At 38.6% G+C, this 14,562-nt stretch overlaps 1 protein-coding gene across 1 annotated transcript in view; it reads right to left on the reverse strand.

The window, feature by feature from the left end:
- Positions 1–3,705: 3,705 nt before the first annotated feature.
- VKORC1L1 (vitamin K epoxide reductase complex subunit 1 like 1) overlaps positions 3,706–14,562 on the reverse strand; it is a 61,307-nt gene continuing 50,450 nt past the window's right edge. Inside the window, exons 2-3 of the mRNA XM_033110816.1 lie at positions 10,052–10,161; positions 3,706–6,504 (exon numbers count right to left, since the gene is read on the reverse strand). Coding sequence (XP_032966707.1) covers positions 6,278–6,504; positions 10,052–10,161 — 337 coding nt within the window. The 3' untranslated portion in view covers positions 3,706–6,277. The remainder of the gene's footprint in view (positions 6,505–10,051; positions 10,162–14,562) is intronic.

Genomic DNA, 14,562 nt, shown 5'->3' on the forward strand with positions numbered 1-14,562 from the left:
AGTGGGGGTCGCGTACAGGGAGGGCCAACTGTAGTTATACGCGATTTTCAACTGCACAGGAGGCTGGCACCCCAACCCCCACGTTGTTTGAGTCACCTGTACTGGAGGCCTTTGTGCCCCTGGGTGACACCACCTGCCCTGCTCCCAGAGGATATTCTTTCCTTATGCAGTCGTTTCTCCTCTTCACAGGCTCCATTAAGGCAAGTAAGGTCCATTAGTCCTAAGGTTCGGTATTCAGCAAGCCTGGCTTCAGGCTGAATGCTTTGGAAAAGTACTCGTTGGTATCCAATCACACGGAATACCACAAACCAAGACAGTTAACACAGAACTTGATCCACTTCCTTTGTGGTCAATTCCACACATCTCGACACGTCCCTTTCCAAGCTCCATGAGAGAAACAGTCAAGGTAATTGGACCTCATTTTAATGGTCATCTTTAGACGACTTTTACGAAATCAGAGTGCAGTCAGTTCAAATAATAAGTTAGGAATTCTAGTGATTACATATTACTTTTTTTCTTTTTACCACTGACCTTATTAAGTTCCTTTAAGGAATCAAGTTTTGTGTTCCAGTTTAACGTCAAGGAATAGTATATAAAACTGTTTACTTGACAAACATCAAAAAACATTAAACATAATAGACTCTTGAATGTTTTATAAATTAGGGGTAAGGCCCATTTCTTTTTTTGATTTTTTAGAGTAGAGGAGTTTATAGGTTTATTGGATTTGTTTCTTCTCAGCCACAGAGAAAAACACCCAAACAGAAGTCCCTACATTTTCTTGTATAACTTAAAATATACTATATCATTACTACATATTTATACTTCAATAAATCTTAATCTACAAAGCACATTTCTTATCACTGTTATCAGAATGTTGCAAAAAAGCCTATTCTGCCTTGAGTTTATTACTATGCTTCTTAAGAGGCTCATGCAAATCTCACCTTCCATTTGTTAAATTTGATCCTAGAACCAGATATAACCAAAATCTCTGGAACTATGAAATATTTTTATTCTCACGGTTCATTTTCCACACAATGATGCCCACTCTAGAAAAGCCTTTTCTCGCATTCTATATTTTAACTTCCAGAGTTTTGTACTAAATAGTAGAACCACAGTACTTGGGAATCTCAGCCAAGGAGTATATAATTCTATTACTACAATGTATTACTCACACATTTAAAAAAATGTATTGACTTAAAATAGTTCAGTCAATTCTGACAGTCAATAAACTAGTTGTTAATAACTTATTTTTTAAATAGAACAATCCATTCAACTTACCATGTAAGTACAACCTCAGTGCTACTACAGATTAGTTTTTTAAAAAAACCCACAAACCTCCAAACTCTGATAGAAGGTATCTTGGATTCACCTCCGAGAACTGCTGGAGAGATGGCTAGCTCTTCCTTTCCCCCAAGTATAACACCCTGGTAAGAGAACTATGGCTCTGGGAATTTCAGAGGTGACCTCCCCCAGGACTGCTCAGACGAGCAGGAGGCTAAGTCACATAAAACCGCTTGTAGGAAACCCCCAGTGATTTGCAGTGGAAGAAGTACCTACCTACTTAGGGTAGGGTTCCAGTACCCAGCACAGTACCTTGTCTTAATAATAAATGAACGCATGGCTGTTCTAGCCTTTTGTACTGGAGTAAAATAGCAAACCTGGTGCTTGTTGCCCACCTGTCAGGGACTTTTTCTGTCTTAACAGAAATGAAAGCAAAATAATAATGAATTAGATCTTCAAGTCTTTTGTTTTCTGAAAGCCAAGACAGACCATCTCCCTTTTATATTTGCCCTTCAGCACTGCCATTCACTGCAAATTCTCCCATCGTGTTATCATTTCTACTTCCTATTTATGATTGTTTATTATTTAAACTGTCCACTTTCTAATGATACATGGAAGAACATTATTTTCATTTGTGGGATGCCTTTAAATTACAGACAGGGTATGCTGTTGTTTTAGTTTTCTTGCAGATAGATAATTACATGTAGGTAAATTCTTGATACACTTCAGTTCTTGGATCAAAGTATTTTTGTATCTTCCTCAAGCTAGGTGTCCCATTCACTTCTGATGTCTTATCACAATCAGATCTAATCTGAGTTTTAAGACTCATTTTATTTAAAGGCTTCTAGTCATCCTTTGTCTTCTATTTTCTGAAATGCATCTCTAATTTGGGTAAAAGAAAACAGAAGGGTAAATTTTGAAAAGATGGTTTCGGTTTTCAGAGTTTATAATCCCCGTGCTGCCTTTTAACGTAAAAGGGAAAGTCTCCTTGCAAAGAACATTCCAATGATCAACGCAAATAAGCTGGGCATCCATAAGGCCCACTTAGGTCCTAAGGTTCTAGCACAGAACAAACTGTTCCAGAAAATATGGCTAAATGATATGGCAAATGGATTCATCTTTCTTGTAGATGTTATTTTTTAGAAAAATTGTAAGAGTGGAGTACTCAAGGTGAGCTGAAGTAAAGCAGTGAAAACAACAGCTGATTAATACATTCTGTGTGCTCACAAAACTGAAAGCACTAACACCTTTCCATTAATTCTTGACAACCGCATACATCATAAACCTACAGGAATTCCAAGAATTAGAATCTCTAAGAGAATCTCTTGTGTTTTCTATAAGTTACATACAATTTAAGAGAAAAAGAATCAACTTAGTACACCTGTAGAAATAATGTTACAGTATGAGTTTGAGTGAATTCCTTTCAGCTTTTTTGAAATGTCATACTATAAGAACGATGGCAGCACAATTTACACTGGCAACTTCTACATTTATTTTATACCAAAAAAGTTATGTGCAACAAATAAACATTCTTACATATTTACATTTGTTTTTACCAGTTAGCAAAACTGTGTCCTAAATCTCTGATAAAGAATATTCCTCTCTATATTTAAAGGGGAAATCTGCCCAGTGAACTCCATTTTAAATGAATGTTTACTATGGAGTGTAAAGCACTAGTAATAAATATTTTTGATGGAACATATTATACAGATCATACACCTCATACTTAGGCCATGCTTAATACAGTTTTATAACAAAGCATTTTACCTTTTCTGGGCTAATTTGTCAAAAACATGTTGAACCAAAGTAGCCTGGACTCCCACCCGGTTCATTTTGTTTTACTGAAGGGAAGTTCTCACAGATTAGGAATCCCAAGTGCTGCCTAACACGTCTGAATAGAGATGTTGTAGGACTTGCATGTGGAGGGAAAATACGTGAGGACAAAGGTTGCATATTAGGTACTCCTTCCCAAATAGGTTATCAAAAATGATAGTTGGTTTTCTGTTGGCATCTGTTTAATTAATACTGATTTTCAAGATCTGTCTGCAGTGGTACCAATCCAAGTTAGGAAGTAACTGCTGAAGATAACTCTGCACTTTTGCTGATGTCTTAAAAATAAATAGAACTACAAGCAAACTAAAGCCAACAAATAGTTTTAATTTCACTGTAGTCTTGGTCCTCTACCCTACTAATAGGCCCAGAGATCTCTTGTACCAAATGACAGATCTTTGTCTCTTCATATGAAAATAGTCAATGCTTTCACCATCTTTAAAAGTAATGGATTTAAGGAGGGTACATACATCAAGTAAAAGTAATTCCTGGCACACAGCTAGTTAAACCTGAGTTATTTCACCAGAAGTTTACCCTCACTGACAGCAACTAGCTGCAATGAAAAACCAAATGAAATTCTCCAAACCACCTAGAAATTGTCATCTAACCAGAACTCTTATTTCTTCAAATGATGTGACTGTCAAGTAAATAAGAGGCTTCATTTGTTACAAATCATTTCAGAAACCAGGAAGCATGGAATTACTGCCAAAAACAGAAATCAGTTTCCCCCCAATCTGCTCTTCAGTGCTGGTGGCTAGTAATTTTGCAGTGTTTGAATATTCAGTCTAAAACAGTGACAACAATCCTACAATTTATAACACGTGTCCCGTCTCCCCCGTTCTGTGGGGGCACAGACGATGCAGAGAAGAAGCCTGGATTCGTCCAGGGCAGACACACCCAGTGACACCCAGCAGGGTCTGCCGCTCACTGAGGTGCTGGCACCACAGTGCTGGCACTCACTGATAGATGAGAAAAAGGACATTCATTCTGGGTCAGAGGAATGTGGCAAAATTTTTTATACAACTGAAACAGTGGTGTTTTCCCCCAGGCTTAGGAAAGCAAAGGAAAACTTGAAAGGTCTGGCTGAACATTTGTGAACATTTGTACATTTTCTCATTGAGTTGTAGACATTTACAAGAATGTAACATCAAGACAAGCTTTAACTATACTCTGCTGACTGATCTAAAATATCAGGAAAAACCATTTTAAATTGGGACACAAGGACCTTTTAACACAACCAGTGTTATATATACCACAGAAGTCTCAACCGTTAGCCTTCCACGCTAGCGGGAAAAGAGAAGCAGTAAACGGCTTGGTAGAACTGAAGCACTTTTAACACATGACTTCATTGTACAGTTCAACTTCAATATTAGGACTTGTTCATAAACACGAGACATCTACTAATCAATGCTTTCTACAGTTCTTTATAGAAATAAGAACAATACACACATAATAAAGTAGGCATTGAAATATTCACATTTATGGGAAAACATCAGTCTGGATGAAATCTGAATTAAGCTATCTTTTACCAAACTGATCTAAACTCCTTAATAGGTCATTACAATTCAAATTTTATACCTGCTCTAGGCCAGGAGAATACCCTGCATCAATTATGACAGTAGTTGGAAATTGCAGCTGACTACACACATACGTTTACAGAGCAGAGCCTGACCCCTCCCTTCAAAAGGAAGGTGAACAAAGCATTCAATTTACGGGTCTATTTTTAACATAATGGTTAATCTAATTGGAAGCAAAACATTGCTACTACTTCTCAATCTAAGGAATAAAACGATCATAGAGAACTTTTCTATAGAATGCAGGCTGTGTAGGGAGGAAGGGAGGGAGGGAGGAAGGACACTTCTGCCCAAGTTCAACACAATATTTGGTTTGAGATTTAAGACAGAAGGCACTTTTAACATTTTGACATAAGGTGTTAACCATAGAAACACTGTCACAATTTTAGCTGGATGTATTCAAATCACTTAAAAAGCCTGCATTTGTGGAGTTATCAGAAAGAGTAATGACATTGCTGCATTTCACCTTCAGATATTTCTACTGGAGTACGCCTCCCAGTTAAGCAAATTGAGCAGTGAGCGTGTCAGCCCTAAAGTTTACAAATCCAGTATTTGACTCTAAAACAATTAAACTAGACATCTAATTAGTGCAGAAAGAAACGGAAAACACTACCCAAGAGCAATCGTACTCAGGAGCGACTGGGTTATACTGATTATTTCAGAGCCATAATACTGTTTGGTTGGCACCAATGTTAAGGACAAATGTCTGTGTAAAAATTCAACTGTTCTAAGAGACTACCTTAAAATGCCATATGAGTATTTCCAGCTTTTCTCCAGAGACATTGACCCATTTTCCCATCCCTGGTGTCCTGAAGCCTTGGGCTTGACGGTTTGGTCACGTGACTCCGTCTGTAAGGTTAGCAATGATGTTTGTTTGAATATCCAAACAGTTTCTTCCTTTCAGAGGAAGGACATGAAAGGGAATCAACCACCGTATTATTTTGGCTGTCAGTGCTGGACCCACAGCTGTCAGTACTTTTCACAAGATGCTCTCTGTGTGCACCTAATACTTTCACTATTTCTTCAGTTATTGCTGAGCTGACAATTCTTCATTGCTACACTTCAATTAAACTGTGCAGTAAGTTTTGTAGAGTTGGATCCAATATTTCTACCTTTATTTACAAATGTCACATAAATGGATTCTAGTTGACACTACATGTTTAAATCCATCGACTAAAAACATATTACATATTGTAAACATGGCAATATTTAATACAGTATCTATTCTAAAATATTTTCATGTCATGATCACATATTGTTATACCTGAATTGAATTCATACACATTGGAAAATTACTAGCAATGGTTGTTCACTTTACCATTGAGGGGAGGGGACTAGGGCTACATTTAATTATTTCAGAAACATCTTCAAAGTAAAGTTAAAGCTTGTCTTTGATTGGTTCGTCATATGCTTTTTTTTTGTATCCATAAAATGAAGATTGACACAGAAAATACCCTTGTAATTTACAAGATATCAAAAAATCAGTTTAAGATTCTTAGGGAAACTGTCTGTTTTGAAGAATAAAAAAATGCTGCAAAATAAACTTAATGGAAAAGGGACTTCAGACTGTCAGGTAAGAGTTTGTCAGGTGGTCAGTCCTGCTTGGGCTGCAGCTGCCGTTTCCAGGCCTCATTCAAGTAAACTAGTCGTTTGTAGTTGATGATAAGAAGAATGAAGTTCAGCACGTAGGTGACCACGCAGATGATGCAAAACTCCTTCAGCACAAAGTACAGAATGTAGGCCAGGTACAAAGAGCCTACCACAGACACGATGGAGGATGTCATGAGGATTAAAGCTGCAACTGCACTTGCTGTCATGCCTGCAAGAGAGAGAGACACTGGGCTCAATCAGCTCTGACACTGAGAGGAAGTTGCTGAGTTAAAAGGTAACATTTTGTGATTTGCTACAGGGTTGGAATACTGATCTTACTGCAAAACACTACTGACACAAGAACTACTGGCCTGTTTTGTTAACATTACGCAGGTTGACTTTGCATACAGAATACCAGTGTTAGAGCTGCAATGTTTTTGACTTGTCAATATTTAGACAAAATAGTCCTTATTTCATAAACTAGCCTTAGTTGAGACATACAAAGAAAATATGCAATCTTGCAATCACATTATGCAATGAAGCTGATTTGTGAAGCTGACAGCCCACTTTTTTCCTAATGAATAAAGGGACGTGAGGCCCACAACCTTCTCTTCCAAACAGGACACATTCTCCCTGGCCTTTTCACTACAGCTCCCCATCTGTGGAAAGTAACATTTGCTTTCCCATGTTTAGATCAAATTTATCAAAAATCCATAATGGGAGATTATTACATCAACATGCTCCTAAAGAAGGAAAAAAAAAACCCCAACATTTCAGAAAGCGCTCACCCTGGAGGATAAGGGAAACCACACTTGGCCAGTTGGCCATGTGTGGGTCAAACCAGATCAAGAAACAAGGCAGTTATGTGTGTGAAGTGGGGGCCCTCATGGCAAAAACCTGCCTGAATTCTGGATGCTATCTGACATCTTTACACATACTGCTTTGTAATTTCCTGCAGCCAACAGTACTGAGAATGTACATTTATTTTCAAGGACAGAGGAGACAGCAAAGTATATTAAACTACCTTCTCACCCAATAACTAACTAGTGGGTAAGAATAACAGGAACAGGAGAAAATAAGAATAGGTGGCTAGGTAGCGGCATGGCTGCCAGGTCAGGTTAAGGAGCTGAACAGCCTGCTGCCTGTAGAAGAGGAGCTGTGTGCATGGCCCCACCTGCCCAGGCACCAGTCAGTACCAAAGCATGAGGCTTTAACGAGGCCCTTTAAGACTACGATGCTGTCGGGTTACTTATGTTAGGGACTGGCAAATCCAACTGGCCACCTGCTTTTGTAAATAAAGATTTATGGGAACCTGGTAAGGTCCCCACTGACTCAGGTAAGGTTGTGGCTGCGTTCACACTGGAAGGCCTGCGTTGAGCAGCTGCAACAGCAAGCAAAGCCTAAATTATTTTCCATCTGGCTCTTTACTAAAAAAGTCTGCTGACCTCATCTATGCTAAACATCTAAAACTTCAAAGATTATGCTGTCACCTTAATTTTAACCTAAGAAATTAGTTTCAAAGTGGACAAGTTATTTACTTTCTCTGTGCCAATCTTTTCCTTAACCGTAAAACTGGGATTATAATCATGACCACCTCCTAAGACTATTGTGTGCATTAGAAGAGCAAATAATTATAAATGTTCCCTAAATACTAGCTGTTAGTTAAATACTTGAACCAAACTTGTCCTAATGTAATGCAACTGGTGGCTTGGGATAAAATTCCCAATGGAATTTAAAATGTAATAAATGATTGTATAATCAAGCAGTGGAATTTTTGCAGCTGTAAAAAAGAATGAAGACACTTAATGTACTACTATGGAAAGCACCACGATATATGTCAAGCAAAACAAACAAGAAAAAAACTACAGAGCACAGTGTGTAGTATCTACCTTTTATGTTTAAAAACCAAGGAAAAATTAAGAGTATATACTTATATGTTCTTGTGTCTGCCTGAAGAAACTATAAGGACAAGAAGAAGCTACTGCTCAGGGATCAGAGGCGGTGGTGGGAAGTGGGCAGAGGGCGGGACAGGCTTTTCACTGCATAGCATTTTACTTTTTTTTTTTTTTTACTTTTGAACCATGTGAATGTATTACCTATGGAAAAATTAAAGTAAAAATAGAGTATCTCAAACAATGTAGGAGGGAGTGAAGATGATGCGCTCTGGAAACTTAGATGATTTTAAATGTGCCTCCCATGGTAAAGACACTGATATTAAAAATGAATGTGAACACATAAATGTGAATAGAAAACAATACATGATACGTGATTTAAAATATGTATATAATGGAATTAGATATGATAAACAGAAATTTGTTCCACATCTATCTCTAAAAATTGACATAGTCAAAGCATTTCTTAGATTATTTTAATTTGGGCTTATATTTTCTAGAGTGAAAGTCTCAGCCCAGCCCCCAACCACCAGACCCTTTTCTGTGCATTTACATGCTTAGAAACATACAGTTGTCCTATACCTTTTATACCACAATTTGCTTTCTTCACTAAACTACGTCTTGATCTTTCCAGGACATACATGTAGACCTACTTTTTATTTAATGGCTACATTGTTTTCTAATATGGATGTAACCTAATGTATTCAACCATTACGTTTTGCTAAGCTACTTCCAATTTTTTGTTATTTTAAACTGTACTGCTGTGAACATCCTTGTGCGTTATTTTTGTGTTGCTGCAGGACACATAGGTATGGAATTGGGCAAACTTGATAGGACTATTGAGAATTTAGATTCACAATTTGCTCATAACAAATCAACTTTTGCTAGACAGTAGAACACAGGAGAGCTGGCAGATAATAGGATGAAATATTAACAAAATACAAGGGCAAAAATGGATGGATTTAACTCTAAAAGTATAAAAATTTGTACAATCAAAATTTACAAAACTAATATAAAAAAGGACAAAGAATGGGTTAAGTGTTTGTAACAAATATGTAAATCAGGGATCCCAATTACTAAATTGCCAATAAAAGGAAATTAAAATATCGTAAAATTAATAGCTACTAATATGTAAGTATTAAATTCTTTTATAGAAAACACTTTTTAAAAGTGAACGTGGGTAAAGCTTTCGGAAAACCTGACAATTGAAGGAAAAGTAGTTTGCTAATACCTATTAAAATCCATTTAAAAATCTGTTTTAGACTCATCCATCCCATGCTTGGAAATCTATTCTATGGAAATAATTCAAAGAGGGAAGGGTCTGTGTATGTGGGATTTTAAAGATGATCACCAGTGTTACTTAGAACACACACACACACACACACACACAAATTGAAACCTTGATGTCAACAATAACAAAACACTTAAGAGAGATAATATAAAAGTTTGTATAAAACTAAGTGAAAAAAGCAGAAGACAAAGGAAATAGTGGGTATGTAAAAGTGATGGAATTATGAATATCATTTATGATCGTTTTCTCAATGCACATATTTTAAAATAGCTACAGAATATGTAAAATAGCAGACGCAAAGTTTTCCAGGGAAAACTGTTTATAGAGGAATAATTTCCCTGAAGAGGACTGGTTTTTCTGCACATCATGGGATGCCGCTATACCTGATTAAACACCAACAGATGCCACGGTCACCATGAGCAACATCAGAATCTTAATGAATCAAGTTTTATGACACAAAAATGTGTAACAAACTATTGGTTCTATCATTAACATGCTTTTATTTAATAAAGACACACTTCAGGGAAAAAACACAAAGTACTAAATGGAATGTAACAAAAACCTTATTTTTGTATTGCTGTATAAATACTTACCAAGTAATAACTGAAGAATATAAAATATAAGTCCAAAGACACTGTTTGGCTGGTTTAATACACCATCCTTTCCAAAAATGGAACCCAAAAGACCAAATCCTCGACCCCATCTGTAAAATAAGGAAAACCAGTAACCCTATATTTGAGTTTTCCAATTCTGAAAAATGTGAAATTATCTGAGAAAGTCATGCCAAAATACCCATCTGAATTGTCTAAGGAGCCAATTTCTATATAGTCTCTTTTCTAAAAGGTCAGGCAAAGTATTCTTTTTCTGAGGGGATCAGAACGGCTAATTTGCAGAAGAAGGGTTCTCTCAATTTCAGCAAGGGTCTCTTAGCAGCAGCAGCAGCAATGATATTTTGGGCTAATTCTTTGTAGTGGGGCGGTTCAGTGCATCACAGGGTGTTTAGTTAGCAGTATCCTTGGCCCCTACCCACTAGATGTTAGCAGTACCCTGCCAGTTGTGACAACCAAAAATGTCTACAGCCACTGCCAAACGTCCCCTGGAGAAAATCACCCCAGTTGAAAGCCATTGATGTAAGTTGTCTTAGTTCTTCATCCAAACTATGTAGACTGAAAGACTACCAAGAATGCATGGAATGTACACCTATATTTAGAGCAATTCCTCCTGAGAGACAACTGAGAACCAGTTGAACGGTTTCTGCACAACAAGCAACAGAGACCATGTAGAGAAGGTTGGGGACCCCTGAGACCTCTCTGGGAGCTGATGGACGCTCCAGGACCGTAGGAACTGGTGAGCGCCACTGCTTAGTTTCCCAGTGGACAGTGAACAGTGGGCAGGAGCTCCATCCAGGTTCTCTGGTGGACCTGCAGGGCTGCTGCAGCGCACACCAGGCCAACCTTCCCAGAGCTACTAGCTCCAGCAGAAACAGAAGGGCGTCACAGTGTGCATGCAGGAGGCCCCTCTGCCTGGAGATTGATCCAGCAAGGAGGCAAGGCACTGAAGAGAGTGGAGCTAGCAAAACACTGTGGTACCCGCTTGTAGGGATGCCCTGTCCGTAAGCTGCAGAGATAGTGGGGCGCTGCTGTGCATGAACGTGGGGCTGCCCCACTGGGAGAAAGTGTAGAGCCAGCAAAGCATTATGGTACTGACAGCAGGGCTGCTCTGTGCAGAGTGAATGGGGAGCTGCTGCTCCTGCACGTGGGGCTGCTCCAACCCAAGAGGGTGCAAAACGAGAAATGTGTACACTCATGGTCTGCCCCATCTAGAGAAAGTGAGGACATAGTAGGGTTTTGCACTGCACTCAGAGCAGCCCTGCCCAGGTCCAGCTGGGGCCATAGATATGCACCACATACCTACCCTGACTGCAACTGGCTTGCTAAAACCATCCTGCCCAGTCTACACGGAGACTACTTTCTCAAGATTGGGGGAGATAGCTATTTCATCAAACTCACAGGAACAGAGAAAGTCAAATAAAATGGGGAGGCAGAAGAATATGCCCCAAATGAAGGAAGAGGGGAAAAGCCCAGGAAAAACAACAGAAGAAGGGTTCTCTCAATTTCAGCAAGGGTCTCTTAGCAGCAGCAGCAGCAATGATATTTTGGGCTAATTCTTTAGGAAATTACAACAGGAAAAACAACAACTAATGAAATGGAGAAAAGTAATTTGACTGATAGAGAATTCAAAGAAATGGTCATAAGAATGCTCAACAAACTGGAGAGTATAATAGAGGAACTCGAGAGAGCACTTTAAAGAGTTAGGAAATGTTACAAAGAACCAATCAGAGATGAAGGATACAATAACTAAAATGAAAAATACATTAGAAGGAATCAGCAGCAAATTAGTTAATACAGAAGAATGGATTACTGATCTGGATACAGAGTAGTGGAAATCACCCAATCACAACAGCAAAATGAAAAACGAATTCTAAAAAAATGTGAGTATCCGGGACTTCTGGGATAACATCAAGTGCTCTAACATTCACACTATAGGAATTCCATAAGATACAGAGAAAGGAGCAAAAAGTTTATTTTGCTCAAAAGCAAATAATGGCTGAAAAGCTATCCTAATCTATGGAAGGAAACAGACATCCAAATTCAGGGAGCACAGAAATTTCCAAACAAGAACCCAATGAGGCCCACAGCAAGACACTTAATTAAAATGGCAAAACTTAAGGATAAAGAGTCAATTTTAAAGGCAGCAAGAGTGAAAAACAAGTCACACACGGGAAACCCCATAAGGATATCAGCTGTGTTTTCAGCAGCAACTCTACAGGCCAGAAGGAAGTGGCAGGAAATAAAGTGCTGGAAGAAAGGAACTACAACCTAAAATACTATATCCGACAAAGTTATCATTCAGAATTGAAGAAGAGATAAAGAATTTCCCAGACAAAAAGTAAGGGAGTTCACTAACACTAAACTGGCTTTACAAATGTTAAAAGGTCTTCCTTATGCAGAAAAGAAAGTCATAATCAGAAATAAGGAAATACAGGAAAGAAAAAAATCTTACTGATAAAGGCAAATATATAACAAACACAGTGAATCAATCACTTAAAAAGCTACTATGAAGGTTAAAAGACAACACAAAAGTAGCAAAATTAAGTATAACCACAATAGTTGGGATACACAAAACAAAAAGATATAAAACAATGTCAAAAATAGAGCGGAGGGGGAAAACTGTAGTGCTTTTAGAATACATTTGAATTTAAACACCTATCAGCTTAAAATAGACTACTATAGATACAGATGGATATATATGAACCTCATGGTAACCACAAACCAAAACCTACAAAACATACACAAAGAGAAAGGAACCCTATCAAAACCAGTAAATGACAAGAGGTCATGAGAAGGAACAGGGAAGAATAGCCAAAAAATGATGAACAAAATGGCAGTAAGTACACATCTATCAAAAATTACTTTAAATGTAAATGGACTAAATTCTCCAATCAAAAGACAGAGGGTGTCAGAAAGGATTTAAAAAAAAATAAAACTCATCTACATACTATCTACAAGAGACTCACCTATTTTTTTCCCACAGTTCCTGCTTTATTTTCATTTGGTAATACATGCTTTAAAAAACATGCACATGCTTGCAAAATACCCAAACATCGGGAATTAGAAGGGCATAAAGCAAAGAGTTACAGGCTTAAAAGAATATCCTGGACTTCAGAATAAAACAAAACCTAATATTGAAAATTTCTTTGTTCAAAACACAAAGATATTTTAATAGAATTTAAGTGTTTTTGTTGTTTTTTCCTAAGGAACACTTAGAACACTAAGGAACACTTCTTGTGTTACCTGAGGCAGGCCTATCTTCTCTTCCTTGAAGGCCTTTTGCAACATACAAATGTCAGGATACACTGGCCTCAATGTTACACACACACACACATCCCTGCCATCTGTAAATGCAGCACCTGGGGCCCACCCTGGGGCCCACTGGCAGGGGCTACAGAGCATCCAGGATATGGTCCACCTCCACGATTAGCTCCTGTCCATTTCCCGAGATGAGTTTCTTGTTCTCAAGGTACATGTCTTTTTGAGCTTGCCAGCCACCAGCTGCTCAGCTTCCACTGTCAACTTCAGCACCAGTGCCTCCAGTTTCTGCATTTTGCTGACTTTGTTGCACAGGTCAGAGCCCTGTCTTCAGCCTGGACTGCAGCCTGACCGTGAAAACTCTCCCACATTTACCCTTAATTTTGGTAACTTCAGCTGCATGCCAAGGTGTGCCAGGTGGGGCTCGAGCTCTGGCTTCAAGGCCAGAAGGAGGGAAATGGCATGGGGGTGGACCAGGACCAACTCGGCCATTACCTTGGCCAGGTGGCTGCTCAGGGCCACTGTGCAACGCACGTCCTCGTGTGATAAAAATATACGGTGACTGTTTAAATAAAAAAAAGTTTATTACAGTAAAAGACACATTGCCATTAATCCCTTTCAAAATTCTCCCCCTTGCTTTGAACACATTTATCCCCCCCTTCTTGCCATTGTCTGAAACAGTGTGGAAGTCCTTTCTCGTGAGTGTCTTTAGTTGCGCTGTCATGGTTGCCTCGATGTCCTGAATCATTTTGACTTTGGGGAAGAGCCAGAAGTCACACGGTGCCAGATCTGGTGGATAAGGTGGATGAAGACACACCGTAATGTTTTTATTTGACAGACATTACCATATACCAGAAGTGATGTGTGTCATGGAGCATTGTCATGATGGAGGATGATTTACGGCACACTTTAAAACATACCATCTCTTAACCGAGTCTCACCTGATTGACTGCACCAAACAAGTTGAAACTTGTCACACACTGTTACTAAGGTTCGACGCGCCGCTTCCCGTATTGAAGATCCCTGCCTTTCCGTTGGATGGCACTCAGCAGCAGCATTCACTGTATTTTGTGATCACAACGGAAAGGCTGTGACCAAACTATAGGTCTTTCCTAGAATCGTATCTCAAGACCAAAAAATTGATACATTTGCCCCATCAGTTTTTATTTATAGTTACACTGCAAATTTTACAGTTCACTCAACCTTTTCAGAATCTTCATGTTTTTGAAAAAGAT

This window comes from Rhinolophus ferrumequinum, chromosome 7, assembly GCF_004115265.2.
Source record: "Rhinolophus ferrumequinum isolate MPI-CBG mRhiFer1 chromosome 7, mRhiFer1_v1.p, whole genome shotgun sequence".
Taxonomy (NCBI): domain Eukaryota; kingdom Metazoa; phylum Chordata; class Mammalia; order Chiroptera; family Rhinolophidae; genus Rhinolophus; species Rhinolophus ferrumequinum.